The sequence below is a fragment of the Bos indicus genome, chromosome 10 (assembly GCF_029378745.1).
Source record: "Bos indicus isolate NIAB-ARS_2022 breed Sahiwal x Tharparkar chromosome 10, NIAB-ARS_B.indTharparkar_mat_pri_1.0, whole genome shotgun sequence".
Taxonomy (NCBI): domain Eukaryota; kingdom Metazoa; phylum Chordata; class Mammalia; order Artiodactyla; family Bovidae; genus Bos; species Bos indicus.
This window is the reverse complement of record NC_091769.1, coordinates 18,848,563-18,868,961: the sequence shown is the minus strand read 5'-3', so window position 1 is coordinate 18,868,961 and position 20,399 is coordinate 18,848,563. Positions and strand designations below refer to the sequence as shown.

Genomic DNA, 20,399 nt, shown 5'->3' with positions numbered 1-20,399 from the left:
TCAGTTCAGTCTCTCAGTCGTGTCCAACTCTTTGCAACACCATGGACTGTGGCACGCAAGGCTTCCCTGTCCATCACCAACTCCTGGAGCTTGCTTAAACTCATGTCCATCGAGTCGGTGATGCCATCCAGCCATCTCATCCTCTGTTGTCCCCTTCTCCTACTGCTTTCAATCTTTCCCAGCATCAGGGTCTTTTCCAGTGAGTCAGTTCTTCGCATCAGGTGGCCAGACTGTTGGAGTTTCAGCTTCAGCATCAGTCCGTCCAATGAATATTCAGGACTGATTTCCTTTATGATTGACTGGTTTGATCTCTTTGCAGTCTGAGGGACTCTAAAGTCTTCTCTAGTACCACAGTTCAAAAGCATCAATTCTTTGGCACTCAACTTTCTTTTTGGTCCAACTCTCACATCCATACATGACCATAGCCTTGACTAGATGGACCTTTGTCATCTAAGTAATGTCTCTGCTTTTCAATACACTGTCTAGGTTTGTCATGGCTTTTCTTCCAAGGGTCAAGCATCTTTTAATTTCATGGCTGCAGTCACCATCTGTAGTGATTTTGGAGCCCAAGAAAATGAAGTCTGTCACTGTTTCCATTGTTTCCCCATCTATTTGTCATGAAGTGATAGGACCGGATGCCATGATCTTTGTTTTTTGAATGTTGAGTTTTAAGCCAGCTTTTTCACTCTCCTCTTTCACTTTCATTAAGAGGCTCTTTAGTTTCTTCTTTGCTTTTTGCCATAAGTGTGATATTTTCTGCATAGCTGTGATTACTGATATTTCTCCTAGCAATCTTGATTCCAGCCTGTGCTTTATCCAGCCCTGCATTTCGCATGATGTACTCTGCATATAAGTTAAATAAGGAGGGTGACAATATACAGCTTTGACATGTTCCTTTCCCAATTTGGAACCAGTCCGTTGTTCCATGTCTGATTCTAACCATTTCTTCTTGATTTGCGTACAGATGCCACATCTATATCCATTCATCTGTCCGTGGACATTTAGGTTGTTTCCATGTCTTGGCTCTTGTAAATAGTGCGACTGTGAATATAGGGGTGCATGTATCTTTTCAAAATAGATTTTTCTCCTGATATATGCTGAACAGTGGGATTGGTGAATCATATGGCAGTCTACTTTTGATGGGAAAAAGGCTGCTCTCAGTGAGTGATGACTTCTTGTTAGGTCAAATAAAGATAGCCCTTTGAATGAGGTTTTCTAGGAAAATGCCAAATAGGTCAAATTGTGACGATTATCTGTGGGACAAGGCTTTGACTTTAACTCTAGTCTGATCTTTCCAGTGGTTTCTATGTGAGACTGCTTTTTGAAAACTGTAATTGTAGGGCGTTGGTTTTCTTTTCAATGTGGAGCTAGGGAGAGGGAATTGGTAATCAGGTAAGTTAAAATGCCATCATCGCTTGCTTTTCTTACTGAAATCCAGCTGTTTTCCTTGATTAAATATTATTCTTATAAGGGATTACTCTAAGCCTTTCATTAACTTCCAGAATCATCAAAAAGTTGATTTTGACAATTTTTGTTAGTCTTATTTCTTTTATGAAGGGGAGAGGGATTTCAGAGACCTTTACCATTTTCTCTGATCTCATCCTTAGTAATCTTTTCAAGAGACCTAAGTAATAAAATGTATTTTATATATTTACTCCTTTAGTTACTATTTCTGCTGTTTTCATTCCTTACATTGATCTGTATTTGAACATGGTATCATTTTCCTTCTGCACGAAGGATTTCCTTTGTTTCTTTTAGTGTGGGTTCACTGTGATGAATATTTTCACATTTGTATATCTGAAATTGTCTTTTATTTGCTTTGTTTTTTAATGTTTACTTTTAAAAGTAGAGATTAAAATTTAAAAATACCATTATAGTAGAATTGTATAAATGATAAAACACACTAATTTGTGTAGTCATCTGTATGCAGTGAGGATGCAGAGTAGTTCCACTATCCTTGTAAAACTCCCTGATGCTTTTCCTTATTTTCATGCCCTCTGCCCTTCCATACTCCCATTAACTTGTGGAGACAATTTGTTTGTTCTTCCTTCTTTTTTTTTTTAATGTCATATTAATGAAAACATACAGTATGTAATGTTTTAAGACTGCCTTCTTTCATTCAGCAGTATGTATTGAAGATTTCGTTTAAGTTATTGAATATGTGAGTTCAACCATGGGTTCTTAAATTTCAATTTTATTGAGATATAACTTGAAATAGTATATAGCCACTTAAAATGTATGATTTAGTCATTTTTGATAAATGCATATGCCAGGTAACCACCATCATAGAATCAAGTTATAGAATATTTTCATTACCCCTTGTGTCCCTTTTCTAGATATTTCCCACTCCTACCCCATTCCCAGACAGCTTCTAATCTGCTTCTTGTTACTCTTGCTTTGCCTTTTCTAGAATTTTATATTATAATATGTACTCTTGTGTGTTCTTTCATAGCATAACGTTTAATATTTATCAATGTTGACATCTGTATCAGTAGTTTCATCTTTATTGCTAGGTAACATTTCATTGCATGGTACATACTTAGTGTATATACTTACATGGTATATACTTAAGTATAATCCATTGCATGGATTGTAACTTAGGAAGCTTATATTTTTTTTTATTCTTTCTAAAATAGTATTGTAGTTTTTTTAAATTTAAATTTATTTATTTTAATTGGAGGCTAATTACTTTACAATATTATATTGGTTTTGCCATACTTCAACATGAATCCGCCACAGGTGTACACGTGTTCCCCATCCTGAACCCCCCTCCCACCTCCCTCCCCGTTCCATCCCTCTGGGTCATCCCAGTGCATCGGCCCCAAGCATCCTGTATCCTGCATTGAACGTGGACTGGTGATTCATTTCTTACATGATATTATACATGTTTCAATGCCATTCTCCCAAATCATCCCACTCTCTCCCTTTCCCACAGAGTCCAAAAGACTGTTCTATACATCTGTGTCTCTTTTGCTGTCTCACATACAGGGTTATCATTACCATCTTTCTAAATTCCATATATATGCGTTAGTATACTGTATTGGTGTTTTTCTTTCTGGCTTACTTCACTCTGTATAATAGGCTCCAGTTTCATCCACCTCATTAGAACTGATTCAAATGTATTCTTTTTAATGGCTGAGTGTATATACTCCCATTGTGTATATGTACCACAGTTTTGTTTTAAATAGGCAAAATACAGTATAGTATATTGCATGATGAAACTTTATTTCATCTATACTATTCTAAATTATAATTGTTTTGATGTAATTATTCTTTTCCTAGCCTGTTATTTCAGTTTAGCAAGATTTTAAAATGTATATATGTATTAAATATATATTATAATAAATGTATTAAGAAAATTTGCTGGCACAGGAATGTGAAAGTGAAATCTGATTTGTAATGAGCAATAAGTTTTTATAATTAAGACTTATTTTACTCAGTAGCATAAAATGCAATCTACTTGACTTTATTACAAATATTAGTTACTTTACCTGAAGTATGAGAGCCTGAAGCTATAAGTGAATTGCTTTTCTAGTATCTCTTTAGCACTTTTTTCTTGTTGAGATGATCTAAGGATATTCCATTTTAAAAAATAGAATTATTTATTTTGACAGGCCTTTGGAAATGCAAAGACAGCTCATAATAACAATTCAAGTCGTTTTGGCAAGTTTATTCAAGTAAATTACCAAGAAACAGGCACTGTACTTGGGTAAGTAGCAGTATCAGGCTTTGGAGATGTTTAAATGTTTGCCGTTGCCCCTTTATAAACCATAGGTTTTTCGTTTGCTCTTTAATGAAAATAGTGACATTAGTATTTACATTAAATTTTTTTTCTCAATTTTTTTTTCTTTTGGAAAAGTTCAAACCTGAGGAAAGTTCTAAGAATAGCGTACCATCCATCCACCCGTACTTAGATTTATAAATTGTTAACAACTATATGCATTTGCTTTATCTTTCTTTGTTATGCATATATTCATTTTAAAAAAATTGTCTTTGAGTAAATTGGGTACATAACTTGACCCCTTGAAATAATTACTGTATTTCCTAAAGCAGCCACAATGACATTTTCCTGTATACTATTTTATACTCAGGGTATTTAATTTTGTCATAGTTACAGTTTTTGCTATTACAGTCTGTGATCAGAGTCCTCTGATTGTGCCAGCAGTATTCTTTTAATAGACTACTTTTAGAACAGTTCTAGATTAATGACAAAAATGAACAGAATAAGGAGTGTTCCCTTATGCCTCTTCACGCTATCCCCTAGTTTCGTCTGTTGATAATATCTTGAATTAGTGTGTTCCATTTGTTGTTCATTGAATGGGCTTTGATAAATGTATAAAGGTATAGTTTCACTGCCCTAAAAATCCTCTGTGCCCACGTGTTCATCCCTTTCTACCCACTAACCTTTGGCAGCCGCCGATCTTTTCACTGTTGTAATAGGTTTGCCTTTTCTAGAATGCCACATAATTGGAAATTATATAGCATATAGTCTTTACGGATTGCATTCTTTCTTCTTTAGCAATATATATTGAAGAATCTTCCATGTCTTTCATGGCTTGGTTTTATTGGATTAATAAATTTTGGAGTAATTAACATCTTTATTGTTTTTAGACATGTTTTTTAGCTTTTTATATTTCTTATTGAGTTTATTCCTAAATATTATGTTATTTTTAATGTTTTATTTTTATTAAAAGTGTGATTTTTCTCTTACATTATATCTTCTAAAACTGTACATTACTTGTATGTGTTAGTTGCTCAGTTGTGTCCGAATCTTTGCGACCCCATCAACTGTAACCTCCCATGCTCCTCTGTCCATCGAATTCTCCAGGCAAGAATACTGGAGTGGGTAGCCATTCCCTTCTCCAGAGGATCTTTCTGACCCAGAAATTGAACCCAGATCTCCTGCACTGCAGGCAGATTCTTTACCACCTGAGCCACCAGGGAAGCCCCAATTACTTCTATTGATTTGTATATTAATTTTATATCTTACTATCTTGCTGAATTATTATTTGTATTAGTTTTACTGTTGATTGTTTCTCTTACCATTTCTAGGTTTATTATATTATCTACTAAAATAGTTTAACTTTATTTTCTGTTCCTATATCTCTGATTATTTTCTATCTTGTTTGATTACATACCTGCTAAACTATGATAATATTTTTCTAGATACTTGTGTGAATGCCTTTACTTTTCTTCACTAAGTAGAATATTGGCTTTTCAGGACATATTATCATGTTAATGAATTCAGCATTGATTTTAATTTTCTTTGAGTATTTTTGTCAGTAATGGCTACTGAATTTTATTAAAGGCCTTTTTGGCATCCATGGAAATTAGTCTGATCTTCACCCTTGAATTTATTAGTATTATCATTATTTTCCCAACATTGGATCATTTTGCATTCCTGAGAAAAGATTCTCATTTGATCAATACAAAGACACAAACACCCACAGATGTACACATACAGACATATTTTTATACGTACATATGTAAACTGGTTGTTGTGTTGTGTGCTAGTTTTTATTTATGATTTTTATATCCATATTAGTAAGTACTGTGTACTCACTCTCTATGGGAGTTCTTCCTTACATCCTGTTTCCTTCTTGAATTGAATCATATGTGTCTCTCTTTTTACATTTATAATATTCTGGTCATTGCTCTATAATAAATCCTGTCAGCTCAGTATCAGCCCCTTGAAAACAGGTAGTATATCACTTGAAAACAGGTAGTGTATCACTTATTTCTGTATCTGAACAGTGCTTACACAGTGCCCAATTAATGAGTGCTTACTGAGGAAATTGGCAAGCTATAAACACATTTATTCCAGGATGTGGCAACAGCATGGGTATGTAAAGAAAGTATATCTTTGAGCCTTATTTAGTAGGCTAGCCAAAGTATAATATTTGAAAGAGTGTACTCAGAGGTTAAAGTGTCTGCCTCCACTGCGGGAGACCCGGGTTCAATCCCTGGGTTGGGAAGATCCGCTGGAGAAGGAAATGGCAACCCACTCCAGTATTCTTGCCTGGAGAATCCCATGGACAGAGGAGCCTGGTAGGCTACAGTCCGCGGGGTCGCAAAGAGTCGGACACGACTGAGCGACTTCACTTTCACTTTCACTGTGGTATTGAGCCTGGAAATAAAGTAAAGTCTGTGTCATTGTAGGGTCTTGAGTGCCATGTTTTGAACTCCTGACTTTATTTTACTTTATGGAAAGTTAAAAAAAAATAAGAGTTTATGAATTTAACATGGATAACACTAACAATGTCCATAACACAATTATAATGGTAAATATACTCTGGAAGGCAGCTATGCTCACCACTGTACCATCAATGATAGTGGAAAATGTACTCTGAATAGTATTCTTTAGACTTTTGCATCTTTTCTAATAAAATATTTGTCTACCTTATATTAGGCTTTTATTATTTATATCAACCAATTCTATTTTTATTCTAGTGCCTATGTTGAAAAGTATCTACTGGAGAAGTCTAGACTCGTTTATCAAGAGCATAATGAACGGTACATATTTTAATTTGTGTAATTGAGATTGTAATTAAATTGAGTGTAACACTTGTATCATACAGATTGACTTCTCAGATCTTTGTGTATTATGAGTTTTAATTCAGTTTATACCATGCATAGCTTTACATATAATTGCTATTTCTGTCATGGGAAGACTACTGTACTTTTTGAAGATGCTGTGAGATATTTTTAACGACTATATAGAATTGCTGTCTTTTCTAAATTCTAGGAAGACTAACAGAACAGGAAAATAGTGGTGTCTTAAGTGGTATCTCTTGATTTGTTTTTGGATCTTTTGCCATGTCTTAGTGTTCTTTCTCTAATTTGAGAAAAGTTTTTAATGAAGCTCTTAGCTTTATTATAATCTTTGAGGTATATGGAATTTCAGAGATGATATATATGTAACTTCCTTTAGATGAGGAAGCCAAATATCAGAGAGATAAATGATTTGCTTCATGTTACAGTGAGACAAAATGAAGAGCCAGACTTTGAAGTTAAGCAAGCCTACATTTCAAGTATTGGATATGCCTTTGGCATCTCACCTAACTTCTCTGCTTCTTAGATACTTTTTCCTATTTTGTAAATGGAAAACTATCCTTTAGTTGTTTAGAAGATTAAATGAAATAATGTTTATGAGAGGCTTAGTGTAGTCCTTTTATATAATAAAGGTTCATTAAGCATTATCCTATGTTACTTTCTCTATACTTTGTGTTGTTAGTGTTGTACAAATGTTTATAATAGTAGACTCATCAGTATGGATTTATAGTTGTTGCTTTTTGCCAATGTCTAGTTGGAGGGGAAAAAGCCTTACAAACAACACAGACATTTATACTACCTTTTACAATATTTACCTATGTAGTTACTGTTACTGATACTATTTATTTCTTCATGCTTAATTGAATCTTATCTTCTTTAATTTCAGCCATAAAAGCTCCTTTTAGCATTTTTTATGGGGTCCATCTGTTAGCTGTGAAGTATTTAGTTTTGATTTATCTGGGAATATCCTAATTTCTTCTTTTTTTTTTGAGGATAGTTTTGCTGGATATATAATTCTTGATTTTTTTTTTTTTTCTTTTAGTACTTTGAATCTGTTTTCCTTTCCATGGCTCTTGATGAGAAATCAGGTGGTAATCTTACATTAGGATCCCTTGATGAGGCATTTCTCTCATGGTGCTTTGAAAATTTTGTCTTTGTCTTTTAATAGTTTTAATTTGTCCAGATGTGGATCTCTGAGTTTTTCTCTCCTGGAGTTCATTAAGTTTCTTAGATGTAGAGCTTAGTGTTTATCATCAAATTTGGGGGGACTTTGGTCATTATTTTTTTCAAATATTCTTTCTCTTCTTTTCTTCTGCTTTTGGCACTCCCATTGTGCATATACTGGTGTTCCATATTGTGCATTTGTTGGTGTCTGTTTAATGGTGTCCCACAAAGCCTTGAGACTGATAATTTTTCTTTCTCTTCCTCAGACTAGCTAGCTTTAACTGACCTTTTTTCAAGTTCACTGATTCTTTCTTCTGCCTACAAATCTTCTGTTGAGCTCCTCTAGATAGGTTTTCATTTTATTATATTTTTCAACCCTAGAATTACTTTCTGATTATTTTTTATAATTTGTCTATTCATCTATAGCTTCTATTTGACGAGACATCATTCTCATGCTTTAGTTCTTTAAACATGGTTTTCTTTAGTTTTTTGAATGTATTTAAAACAGCTAATTAAAAGTCCTATCTAGTAAGTTAGTCTCCAGACTGCCTCAGGAACAGTTATTATTGATTGTTTTTCTCCTTTGTATGTGTTACAGTTTCTGGTTTCCTTGTATGACTTAAATTTTTGTTGAAAATTGGACATTTAGAATAATAATTGGACTTTAAAAATAATCATTTGGGAGCTGTAGATACGAGTTCCTCCCCCTCCTAGGATTTGTGGTTGTTAATTTTGTTCCTGCTGTTTGTGAATTTTCTGAGCTAATTTGAAGTCTAACTTTTTTTCGAGTTTAGCCATTTAAATACCTGCTTGGTTAACTTGTTTTTTAGTCACTAAGTTGTGTCTGCCTCTTCTGCTACTCCATGGACTGTAACCTGCCAGATTCCTCTGTCCATGGGATTTCCCAGGCAAGAATACTGGAGTGGGTGGCCATTTCCTTCTCCAGGGGATCTTCCCTACCCAGGAATCAAATTCGCGTCTCTTGCATTGGCAGGAGGATTCTTTACCACTGAGCCACCAGGGAAGCCCTTGGTTAGCTTCTCAGTGGTAGTTGGTCAGCCGTGTCCAAATCTTTGTGATCCCATGGGCTGTAGCCTGCCAGGCTTCTCTGTCCATGGAATTCTCCAGGCAAGAATACTGGAGTGCTTAGCCATTTCCTTCTCCAGGAGACCTTCCTGACCCAGGGATTGAACCTGGGTCTTATGCTTTGCAGGCAAATTCTTTACCGTCTGAGCCACCAGGGAGTGATTGAACAGAGAGTTCCATAAATGGTTGGTAACAGTAAGTCTTCTAGTGTTTGTTTCAGGGACCATGACTTTTAACTCCTAGGCAGGCATTTTATAATTCTGCCTTAGTCTTTACTTCCTGCTTGTGGAGATCTTCAGAGTTAGTGATAGGTGAGAGCTTAGTATTTCCTCTTGTCTTTGCTGAGTAGACATGCAGCCCTGGGCATGGGCACAACTTTATGCATGCCTATGGCCTTCTAGATTCCCAGAAACTCATTGGAGCTTTTTAAAGCCTCTGTGGATGTCTCATTTCCCAGCATTTCTCTTTAAGTTGTTTGGTTAGCTTACAGTTTGCCCTAATATTTATTCATCGGTTCAGGCAGCTGATACATTCAAAAAAATTGCCACTAATTGTTTCTTACAAATGTCTCTGAAACAAAGATTTTCATACTGGGGTAGTAACTCCGAATCGTATCAAATAAAGACATCAATAGTAATGAAAGTGACTTCATCCATGGAACTACCAGACAGTTCAAATAATGATATTTTTCAGGGAATGAGGTTCTAAAAGAACTTCACCCCTGTTCTGCCCTCTTCTGGAAGCTGCCAGACTTCTGGTGTCCACCTCAGTTGTAAGCTGTGGGTATTGAAAGCTATATGTATCTGGTAAGCAGGAGATGGAATAGGGCAAGTTAAAAGGCCACCAAGGTTCTGTTTATACTGAAATTCAGCTCTTTTTCTTGTATAAACACTCTCTAGATTGCTTTACATTTTTGGTTGATTTCTAGAGTTGATTCTGACAAATTTGTTAGTTTTCTAATTGGTCTTGTGGAGGGAATTTTTAGAGGTCTTTAGTGTATTGCTGCCTTCACCTTTGTCTTTTGATTCAGCATACAAAACATTATCTTATTTTGTAGTACTTATTATTTGGCCATCCCTTGTGGCTTGTGTAATCTTAGTTCACCTACGAGGGACTGAACCTGTGTCATGGCAGTGAAAGCACTGAGTCTTAACTACTAAACTGCCAGAGAATTCCCTTGTAGTATTTCAGTAGAGTTTATCACCTTTGTATTAAAAAGATGAAGCAAAGCTGAAACCGTTTATAAATTAATTTCTTTTTCTTGTTAAATGATAACCATAGACCATGTTCATTATAAAACCATACTTCTTTGTTTCCAACAGGAACTATCATGTATTTTATTACCTTCTGGCAGGAGCAAGTGAAGAAGAGAGATTAGCATTCCATCTTAAACAACCAGAAGAATATCATTATCTCAATCAGGTGAGAGTTCATGAATATCATTTTGAAATGTAAGGCATTATTAAATTTTAGCTCTTGAGAAAAGTTTTTTCCCTAGTACTCTGTTTTTGCAACCTGGTTGGTCGTGGCTGTTAACTAGCATTTTCATGTATACTATCTAAAAATTTATGTGATGTACTTCTCAAATGTAAAAATTATTTTTATTCTTATATGAATCATAAAAGATAGTTATGTAGTTATGTGCCTTTTGCTTTTTGTGAGACTCTTTGGGAGAATAATAAACTGTTTATAGATACCTCTAATTTAGAAAAATGGTTGACACTTTTCAATAAGTAAAGTGATTTACCTTTTACAGACCAGAGCATGTTAAATGTTACTAATGATTAATGCTTGCCCTAACAAAGGATTACTGAAACTTGTATTTGCATGTTTTGAAGCCTAATATATATACCTCTTTGCATGATATTATATAGTGACTTAGAGTATGATTATTTTTATAATTTAGTGATTATCCTATTAAATACTCAGTGTGAAAATTCATTAAAGGAAATGACTTAGAGAATTTGTGTTTTACCTTGAAACTTAAAAAATTCTCCCCTAAACTTCCATAATAAGGAGTAATTCTCACAACTTTTCATTGTATTGGTTTGTTCGATTTTATTTCTTATATTAACAAAAATTCTAGAATCAGTAATAATGAAATTGATCTGACAGTACATCATTTAGGTAACAGATTGTCTCCCCTCATTTTTAATTGTTTGAGGCAAGATGTAATGTCTGTGAAAAGAAATTCCTTTATGGTAATTTTAAAAGTTCTTCTGAGGGATATTAAATTGACACTTGGATGGTGGCTCAAAGATTGTAGTATGTATTTAGGGCTTTGAAAATAACATCTCACACTTTGTAAGATATAGAGCAGGCTGTATAACTGATATTTCATAATTTTGAAACTACATATTTATATAAGCCAACAATTCTGTTACTATAATGAGGATTTAAAAATTATTTAAAATATAACTTCTTGGTACAATATGAGGCATTTTTACTGTATTGAATTAAGTATATTAAAAAAAACATTGATTTAGCTTTCGAGTTTTTCCCCTTCCCTGTTTAAACTATTTGCCTTATATTGGGATGATAAAATATTTTCCTTCTGAAAAAATAGCAACTGCTGATAAAATAAACTGATGTGCATTTGTGTAGCACGTCTGAATCTTTGCTGTCCCACAGACTGTAGCCCACCAGGCTCCTCTGTCCATGGGATTTCCCAGGCAACAATACTGGAGTGAGTTGCCATTTCCTTCTTCAGGGGATCCTCCCAAATCAGGAATCTTACATCTCCTGCATTGGTAGGCAAATTCTTTAGTGCTGTCCCACCTGGGAAAGCCCCTAAAATTAATACTAGAGAAATCTGGAGTTTATTGCTCCTCTTCCAGATCTTTTTGTAATTACTGGCCATATTATACATATTCTTATCTTAGGGTCAGTATTTGCAGACTATAGGACTCAACAGTTATTACAAATTTTAGAGTAACTGAACAATAGCAAATATGGATTGGTTATAATAATATATGACTCCCAGAATCTGAATGTTTATCTAGTTGTTTTCTGCTGCTATACAAAATAACTTTTCTTTGGATAATGGCGGTACTACCCGAACACTACATCTAAGAGATCATTAGAAGAGTGTAAAAATCATTACTTCTACCTAACTAATCTGCCTTACTTTCAGATAACAAAGAAACCCCTCAGACAGAGCTGGGATGATTATTGCTTTGACTCTGAGCCGGTCAGTACAAGTGCCTAAGTATCCTGTGTTCCTGCTAAAGGACCCTTTTTGTGACTTAGTTAGGAAGAAAGTCAGCTGAAATACAAACAAAGAATCTAGCAAAGAAGATAAATCAGTGTTTATTTTATTAGAATTGACTTTTTTGTGTATGTGTGGTTTATTGATTAAAAACAATTTACCTTATTTGGATTTTGGGGGGCTATATTTGGACTATATTCAGTATTTATTTTGAAAAATAATACATTGATTGCATTCCTAATTTCAGCATTGTTATGGATCATTATAACCCATAGGGTTTTTTTCCCTTGACATTTATTTATTTATTTCAATTCTTACATGGTAGTTTAGTTATCTTCCTATTATGGGTAGTATTTATTGTTTATTTTAAAAAGTTGCATCCTTCCTGTTTTATGTGTCTGTTAACAGTCTTCACATAATGAATGCATGCATTTTTTTAATAGCAAGAGAAGCTATAGCCTCTATGTAATTTTCTAAAAAATTAAGAATTGAAATTCCTTTAAATAAGATTATTTTATGTTTCAAATTAAGTATGATTTAAAGGCATATATGATGTAATATAAAATGAGTAGGTAAATTTAGCATTATTTGTTATAATTTATAAAAACAACTTTATAATTGTAAATAGAACATAAAAAAATCTTTTTCCTTTACTTCAGTTTGCAACTAGGTCAGATGTGAAAGGCTGAAAACACACACTCATCTATATATTCATTAACTAATGAACTAATGTATTAACTACTCCTCCTGGAAACGTAATATGTCTTAATCATGCTTTAAATAACTATCACTTTAATTCTCACTGCATGTGATTACAAACTCCGCTAATTGCAAGACTATCAGATTTTGAGTAGATTTAGTAATTTTTCCTTCAGTTTAATTGCAGTACCGTTTCATAATCAAGTAGTTTGTAATTTCAGATTTGATGTTTTAGAAAATAAATTTTAGACAGTAAATTTATAGATACTGATAATTTTTAGTAGAAGAATTTTATGCTGTTTTTTCTCTTGAGAAGCTTTAATCTTTTGCTTAGTGTGCCAGTTGATTGTGTGCACCTCATTGGGAAGTAGGTAGGAGACTGGGAAACTCATATAGTGAATATAAGACTTGATTGCCTGTACAGAGCTTACAGTGAGATTGTCAGCTGGTCTGCTATTTAGACAGTCTAAGTAATGCTTAAGAATTTTTAGGTTCTGAAGTAGGTAGACCTGATTAGAAAACTGGCTCATCTACTTGTTAGTTTTGAGAACCCAAGCAGGTGACTTGTCTTTTTGTTTTCATCCCCTCTTTAAGGGGAAAATAATGGTCTTTAACTTTTGTGAGTATTAAATTAGTGCATCTACAGAGCTTAATGTATTGCTTAATGCTTAATACTGTTACTGCTGCTAAGTCGCTTCAGTCGTGTCCGACTCTGTGCGACCCCATAGACGGCAGCCCACCAGGCTCCCCTGTCCCTGGGATTCTCCAGGCAAGAACACTGGAGTGGGTTGCCATTTCCTTCTCCAACACGTGAAAGTGAAAAGTGAAAGCAAAGTCATTCATTTGTGTCTGACTCTTCGCGACCCCATGGACTGCAGCCTATCAGGCTCCTCCATCCATGCGATTTTCCAGGCAAGAGTACTGGAGTGGGGTGCCATTGCCTTCTATATAAAGCACACTGTAAATGTTTCCACTATTGCTGCCACCATTGAAAGCATTATCATCCATCTTTTCCTTTTAGAAGAAATTTGTAGCCATACTCTCCTACTCCCTTAATATTACTTTCATTACTATCCTCTTATTTATTATATTTTCAAATCTATTATCATTGGAACTTTAATTTTTCTGCTTTTTCTTGCAAGGTAATTTTAATGGAAGCAAGTAGTCTATCTGAGGATTTTTTGGTTAATTTTTTCCTCTTCGCACCTCCTTATGTCATATTTGGGGGCAAAGTAAACTTGTTTTACTCTGAGTTTTTAGAACTTATGTGACTAGCTTTATGGGAAGAGAGGATTAAGGAGGATTCTGCCGTTTGTGCTATATTACTTAATATACATTGTATGAAATTGTATAAGTGATCCCAAGGGGAACTTAAGTAAGAAAACTGCTTTTAACAAGAGACCTGTTGTTGCCCATTGTATTAATTCCTTAAAAGGGATTAAATCACCTATTAATAAAACAAGCTCAAGCAACTAGTGTTTCATGAAAGATAGCAGAGGACTTAGAACAGATTTTGGTGTAACCTCCTCTGTTATTTGGGTGACTTATTTAACTGCTGAGTCTATTTTCTTTCCTATAAATATAGGTATAATAAAATGTACATATGCATAATTAACTTCTTGTATTTTGAGAATTTAAAGATTATATATGGCAAGTGACTCTGATATTGACTGGTATGTAGAAGATATATGGTAAATGCTAATTTCCCTTCTTTAAATGATAATTATCTATTCTAATCATTTTACCTTAAAGCTGGTTCTGAATAACTTCAATGTAAACAGTTTCACCTAATTTAAAATTTTTCTGAATTAAACTTTGAATAGTTGGGTCCAACTATCAGGCGAGTTTAGTGAGAATTGCCAGAATGGGTCTCAGGATACTGAACACCATGCTGCAAAGGGATTAAAACATCATATTCTCAGTGAGGCCAAGCTTTCCTGGTCATTACTGCCTTTATAGGAACCCAACCATTTGTATTGTACCTGACCTCCCATTTTCCCATGAAGTAGACCTGCTGCAGGAATCCTATGCAACTGGACAGGAACCTTTGAATCCATAATATTTACATCCTCCATATCTTAAGCATTTCTACAGCATAACACTTTTACTGCTATTCACTGTCCAACAGTTTATACATTTGGGGTCATTCCCTCAAATTCTGCCTTTTTGGCTTTATGCCAGTCCAGTACGAAGGTCTCTGCATGCTGCACAACTTCCTTTGCAAATGCTTTTCCATTTAAAAACCATTACCATCCATATTATATTTGATCATTATAAAACCGCTGGTTGTAGTTAGTATGATTACCTTTCACACAAGAAACAACAGTGGCTCAGAATTTAAGTGACTTCCCCCGTGGTGATGAAGCAATTTAATAATGTAATTGGGATTCAAATCAGGCTATGTTTTTTTATATTCTTTTTTCTTAAATGATCTTCAGCATCTTTCAGTTCAGTTCAGTTCAGTCACTCAGTTGTGTCCGACTCTTCGAGACCCCATGAATCACAGCACACCAGGCCTCCCTGTCCATCACCAACTCCTGGAGTTCACTCAGACTCACGTCCATTGACTCAGTGATGCCATCCAGCCATCTCATCCTCTGTTGTCCCCTTCTCCTCCTGCCCCCAATCCCTCCCAGCATCAGAGTTTTTCCAATGAGTCAACTCTTCGCATGAGGTGGCCAAAGTACTGGAGTTTCAGCTTTAGCATCATTTCTGCCAAAGAAATCCCAGGGCTGATCTCCTTCAGAATGGACTGGTTGGATCTCCTTGGAGTCCAAGGGACTCTCAGGAGTCTTCTCCAACACCATAGTTCAAAAGCATCAATTCTTCGGCGCTCAGCCTTCTTCACAGTCCAACTCTCACATCCATACATGACCACAGGAAAAACCATAGCCTTGACTAGACGGACCTTTGTTGGCAAAGTAATGTCTCTGCTTTTGAATATGGTATGTAGGTTGGTCATAACTTTCCTTCCAAGGAGTAAGCGTCTTTTAATTTCATGGCTGCAGTCACCATCTGCAATGATTTTGGAGCCCAAAAAAGTAAAGTCTGACACTGTTTCCACTGTTTCCCCATCTATTTCCCATGAAGTGATGGGACCGGATGCCATGATCTTTGTTTTCTGAATGTTGAGCTTTAAGCCAACTTTTTCACTCTCCACTTTCACTTTCATCAAGAGGCTTATTAGTTCTTCTTCACTTTCTGCCATAAGGGTGGTGTCATCTGCATATCTGATGTTATTGATATTTCTCCCAGCAATCTTGATTCCAGCTTCTGTTTCTTCCAGTCCAGCGTTTCTCATGATGTACTCTGCATATAAGTTAAATAAGCAGGATGACAATATACAGCCTTGACGTACTCCTTTTCCTATTTGGAACCAGTCTGTTGTTCCATGTCCTGTTCTAACTGTTGCTTCATGACCTGCATACAGATTTCTCAAGAGGCAGGTCAGGTGGTCTGGTATTCCCATCTCTTTCAGAATTTTCCACAGTTTATTGTGATCCATATAGTCAAAGGCTTTGGCACAGTCAGTAAAGCAGAAATAGATGTTTTTCTGGAACTCTCTTGCTTTTTCCATGATCCAGCGGATGTTGGCAATTTGATCTCTGGTTCCTCTGCCTTTTCTAAAACCAGCTTGAACATCTGGAAGTTCATGATTCACGTATTGCTGAAGCCTGGCTTGGAGAATTTTGAGCATTACTTTACTAGCATGTGAGATGAGTGCAGTTGTGCGGTAGTTTGAGCATTCTTTGGCATTGCCTTTCTTTGGGATTGGAATGAAAACTGCCCTTTTCCAGTCCTGTGGCCACTGCTGAGTTTTCCAAATGTGCTGGCATATTGAGTGCAGCACTTTCACAGCATCATCGTTCAGGATTTGAAATAGCTCCACTGGAATTCCATCACCTCCACTAGCTTTGTTCATAGTGATGCTTTCTAAGGCCCACTTGACTTCACATTCCAGGATGTCTGGCTCTAGATGAGTGATCATATCATCGTGATTATCTGGGTCGTGAAGATCTTTTTTGTACAGTTCTTCTGTGTATTCTTGCCACTTCTTAATATCTTCTGCTTCTGTTAGATCCATACCATTTCTGTCCTTTATCAAGCCCATCTTTGCATGAAATGTCCCCTTGGTATCTCTAATTTTCTTGAAGAGATCTCTAGTCTTTCCCATTCTGTTGTTTTCCTCTATTTCTTTGTGTTGATTGCTGAGGAAGGCTTTCTTATCTCTTCTTGCTATTGTTTGGAACTCTGCATTCAGATGCTTATATCTTTCCTTTTCTCCTTTGCTTTTCACTTCTCTTCTTTTCACAGCTATTTGTAAGGCCTCTCCAGACAGCCATTATGCTTTTTTGCATTTCTTTTCCATGGGGATGGTCTTCATCCCTGTCTCCTGTACAATGTCACGAACCTCATTCCATAGTTCATCAGGCACTCTTATCTATCAGATCTAGGCCCTTAAATCTATTTCTCACTTCCACTGTATAATCATAAGGGATTTGATTTAGGTCATACCTGAATGGTCTAGTGGTTTTCCCTACTTTCTTCAGTTTAAGTCTGAGTTTGGCAATAATGAGTTCATGATCTGAGCCACAGTCAGCTCCTGGTCTTGTTTTTGTTGACTGTTTAGAGTTTCTCCATCTTTGGCTGCAAAGAATAAAATCAGTCTGATTTCGGTGTTTATCATGTGGTGAGGTCCATGTGTAGAGTCTTCTCTTGTGTTGTTGGAAGAGGGTGTTTGCTATGACCAGTGCATTTTCTTGGCAAAACTCTATTAGTCTTTGCCCTGCTTCATTCCATATTCCAAGGCCAAATTTGCCTGTTACTCCAGGTGTTTCTTGACTTCCTACTTTTGCATTCCAGTCCCCTATAATGAAAAGGACATCTTTTTTGGGTGTTAGTTCTAAAAGGTCTTGTAGGTCTTCATAGAACCGTTCAACTTCAGCTTCTTCAGCGTTACTGGTTGGGGCATAGACTTGGATTACTGTGATATGAATGGTTTGCCTTGGAAATGAACAGAAATCATTCTGTTGTTTTTGAGATTGCATCCAAGTACTGCATTTTGGACTCTTTTGTTGACCATGATGGCTACTCCATTTCTTCTGAGGGATTCCTGCCCGCAGTGTCATCTGAGTTAAATTCACCCATTCCAGTCCATTTTAGTTCATTGATTCCTAGAATGTCTACATTCACTCTCGCCATCTCTTGTTTGACCACTTCCAGTTTGCCTTGATTCATGGACCTGACATTCCAGGTTCCTATGCAGTATTGCTCTTTACAGCATCGGGCCTTGCTTCTATCACCAGTCACATCCACAGCTGAGTATTCTTTTTGCTTTGGCTCCATCCCTTCATTCTTTCTGGAGTTATTTCTCCACTGATCTCCAGTAGCATATTGGGAACCTACTGACCTGGGGAGTTCCTCTTTCAGTATCCTATCATTTTGCCTTTTCATACTGTTCATGGGGTTCTCAAGGCAAGAATACTGAAGTGGTTTGCCATTCCCTTCTCCAGTGGACCACATTCTGTCAGATCTCTCCACCAGGTTGCCCCACGGGCATGGCTTAGTCTCATCGAGTTAGACAAGGCTGTGGTCCTAGTGTGATTAGATTGACTAGTTTTCTGTGAGTATGGTTTCAGTGTGTCTGCCCTCTGATGCCGTCTTGCAACACCTACCATCTTACTTGGGTTTCTCTTACCTTGGGCGTGGGCTATCTCTTCACGGCTGCTCCAGCAAAGCGCAGCCACTGCTCCTTACCTTGGACAAGGGATATCCCCTCACCGCCGCCCTTCCTGACCTTCAACGTGGGATAGCTACTCTAGGCCCTTCTGTGCCTGCTGCAGCCACCGCTCCTTGGACGTGGGGTTGGTCCTCCCTGCCGCGGCCTCTGGCCTCCGGAGTGGGGTTGGTCCTCCAGGCCACCGCCCCTGGCCTCCGGCGTAGGGTAGCTCCTCCCGGCTGCCGCCCCTGGCCTCGGGCGTTGGGGCGTGGGGTAGCTCCTCCCTGCCGGCCGCTGCCCCTGACCTCGTTCGCGGGTATCTCTTCTCGGCCGCCGCCCCGGACTTCGGACGCAGGGTAGCTCCTCTGGGCTGCCACCCCTGACCTCGGATGTGGGGTAGCTCCTCCCGGCCGCCGTCCCTGACCTCGGACTTGGGTAGCTCCTCTCGGCTGTTCCCGCGCCGTCGCAGCCTGGCACTCTCGGCCGCTGCCCCTGACCTCGGACGTGGGGTAACTCCTCCTGGCCACCGCCCTTTGGGCATGGGGTCCTCCCGGCTTCTCCCCCTGACCTCGGACGTGGGGTAGCTCCTCTCCGCTGCCGCCGGTTGCGGCCGCCGCCGTGCTTAGTGCGCAGCAGCTGCCATCCTTACTAACTCTCAGTCAATTATTCAGATTTATATCCTATATTATCAACTAGTAGCTATAAAAATATAATTTTTATAAATAGCATTCTAAGAAATACAGACAGCATATGAGAAACGTGTGTAATTTGATTTTGCTTTTCACTTTCTCTCCCTCAAAATACTTCCTACATGCCAGGCTTGTTGTAGGTACTTATAAGAAAGGGTTGTCATCATCTCATACAAAGGGGAAAAGTGCTGATAGCTTGAAAGAATATTTTGGTGTATTTGTGGGGAGTGTGCGGTGGCATGTTATCACATAAGACTAGAGCCTGAGCTGAGTTTGACATTAGGAATCAACTGTCTTCTTTCAGTGGAAAGGGTTTTAACAGTTTTTGGTTAGTTCCCTACCTCATTCTTTGACCTTTACTGTTTTGTTGTTTTCTGAATGACCTCCAACAGCCAGTATTTGTATCTGGTGCTTAAAAGCTTTTCTTAGAATCCTGGAAGGCCTTGGCTCTTGCCTGGTCCTGTAAAAGTACCTAGGAATTAACAGCTTATCTCCAGAACTGATGAGAGGTGATATATAAGTGTTAGGGCTCCTTCACCTTTCTATTTTTTATACTGTTTCCCAGAGGTTACTTTGGAATTAAAGTCCAGTTACCCACCTTGGTAGTTAGTTTAATATTGTACTCTATTTAGGCAACGTTGCCTTCCCTACGTTCCAATGCTACTTGTACTGAATCTTGGTCTCAAGGTTTGCATCCGTATGAACCCAGATTAAGATAATGGTATTTCTGGTCTGGTAGATTAATCTGTCCTTAGTTTTTCTAATACCATTGTCATCAAGGAAGTTCATGTTAAATACAAGTATTTAAAAGTTCATTACGATTTTGGTCTTATATTTCTGAAGAACATTTGATTATAGATAACAGCAGGTATAAATGTATTTATATTTTAGTTATTTTTTCAATTTATGCTCTCAAAATTTTATCCACACTGTTTTATTCATTCTTGAGGTAGATAAGAGCAGCTGTCATTTATGAGAATCATTACTGTATTACTGAGTTTACACAAGTTGAAGCATAGGTTGTTTTCCCTCCACTTATTTGTTACAGAAAAATTTTTACTAAATTATAAAATGACTGAGCTGTTTGTGGTTTTAGGGGGAAGAAAAGAAAGAGCTTTTAAAAAGCTTTAGGAAAGAGAAAAATGTGTTAACTTAAAATTTTTTAGTGGGTTAGGATGTTGTCATGTCTGTAGAAATATGTCTTAAAATTACTTACCAAAAATTTTATAGTCAGAACTTTCCTTAAAGTGAATTTAAAATCCATGTGTACCTTTCTATAGAG

General features: G+C 36.9%; 1 protein-coding gene across 11 annotated transcripts in view; it reads left to right on the top strand.

Annotated features, from left to right (window-relative positions):
- Window positions 1–20,399, top strand: part of MYO9A (myosin IXA) — a 258,450-nt gene that overhangs the window by 63,299 nt on the left and 174,752 nt on the right. For 9 of the 11 annotated variants that reach the window (XM_019968209.2, XM_019968213.2, XM_019968208.2 and 6 more), the window contains 4 exons: window positions 3,615–3,709; window positions 6,451–6,513; window positions 10,125–10,224; window positions 11,936–11,992. In XM_019968209.2, coding sequence (XP_019823768.1) covers window positions 3,615–3,709; window positions 6,451–6,513; window positions 10,125–10,224; window positions 11,936–11,992 — 315 coding nt within the window. The remainder of the gene's footprint in view (window positions 1–3,614; window positions 3,710–6,450; window positions 6,514–10,124; window positions 10,225–11,935; window positions 11,993–20,399) is intronic. The other 2 variants (XM_019968212.2, XM_019968211.2) reach the window with 1 other exon arrangement.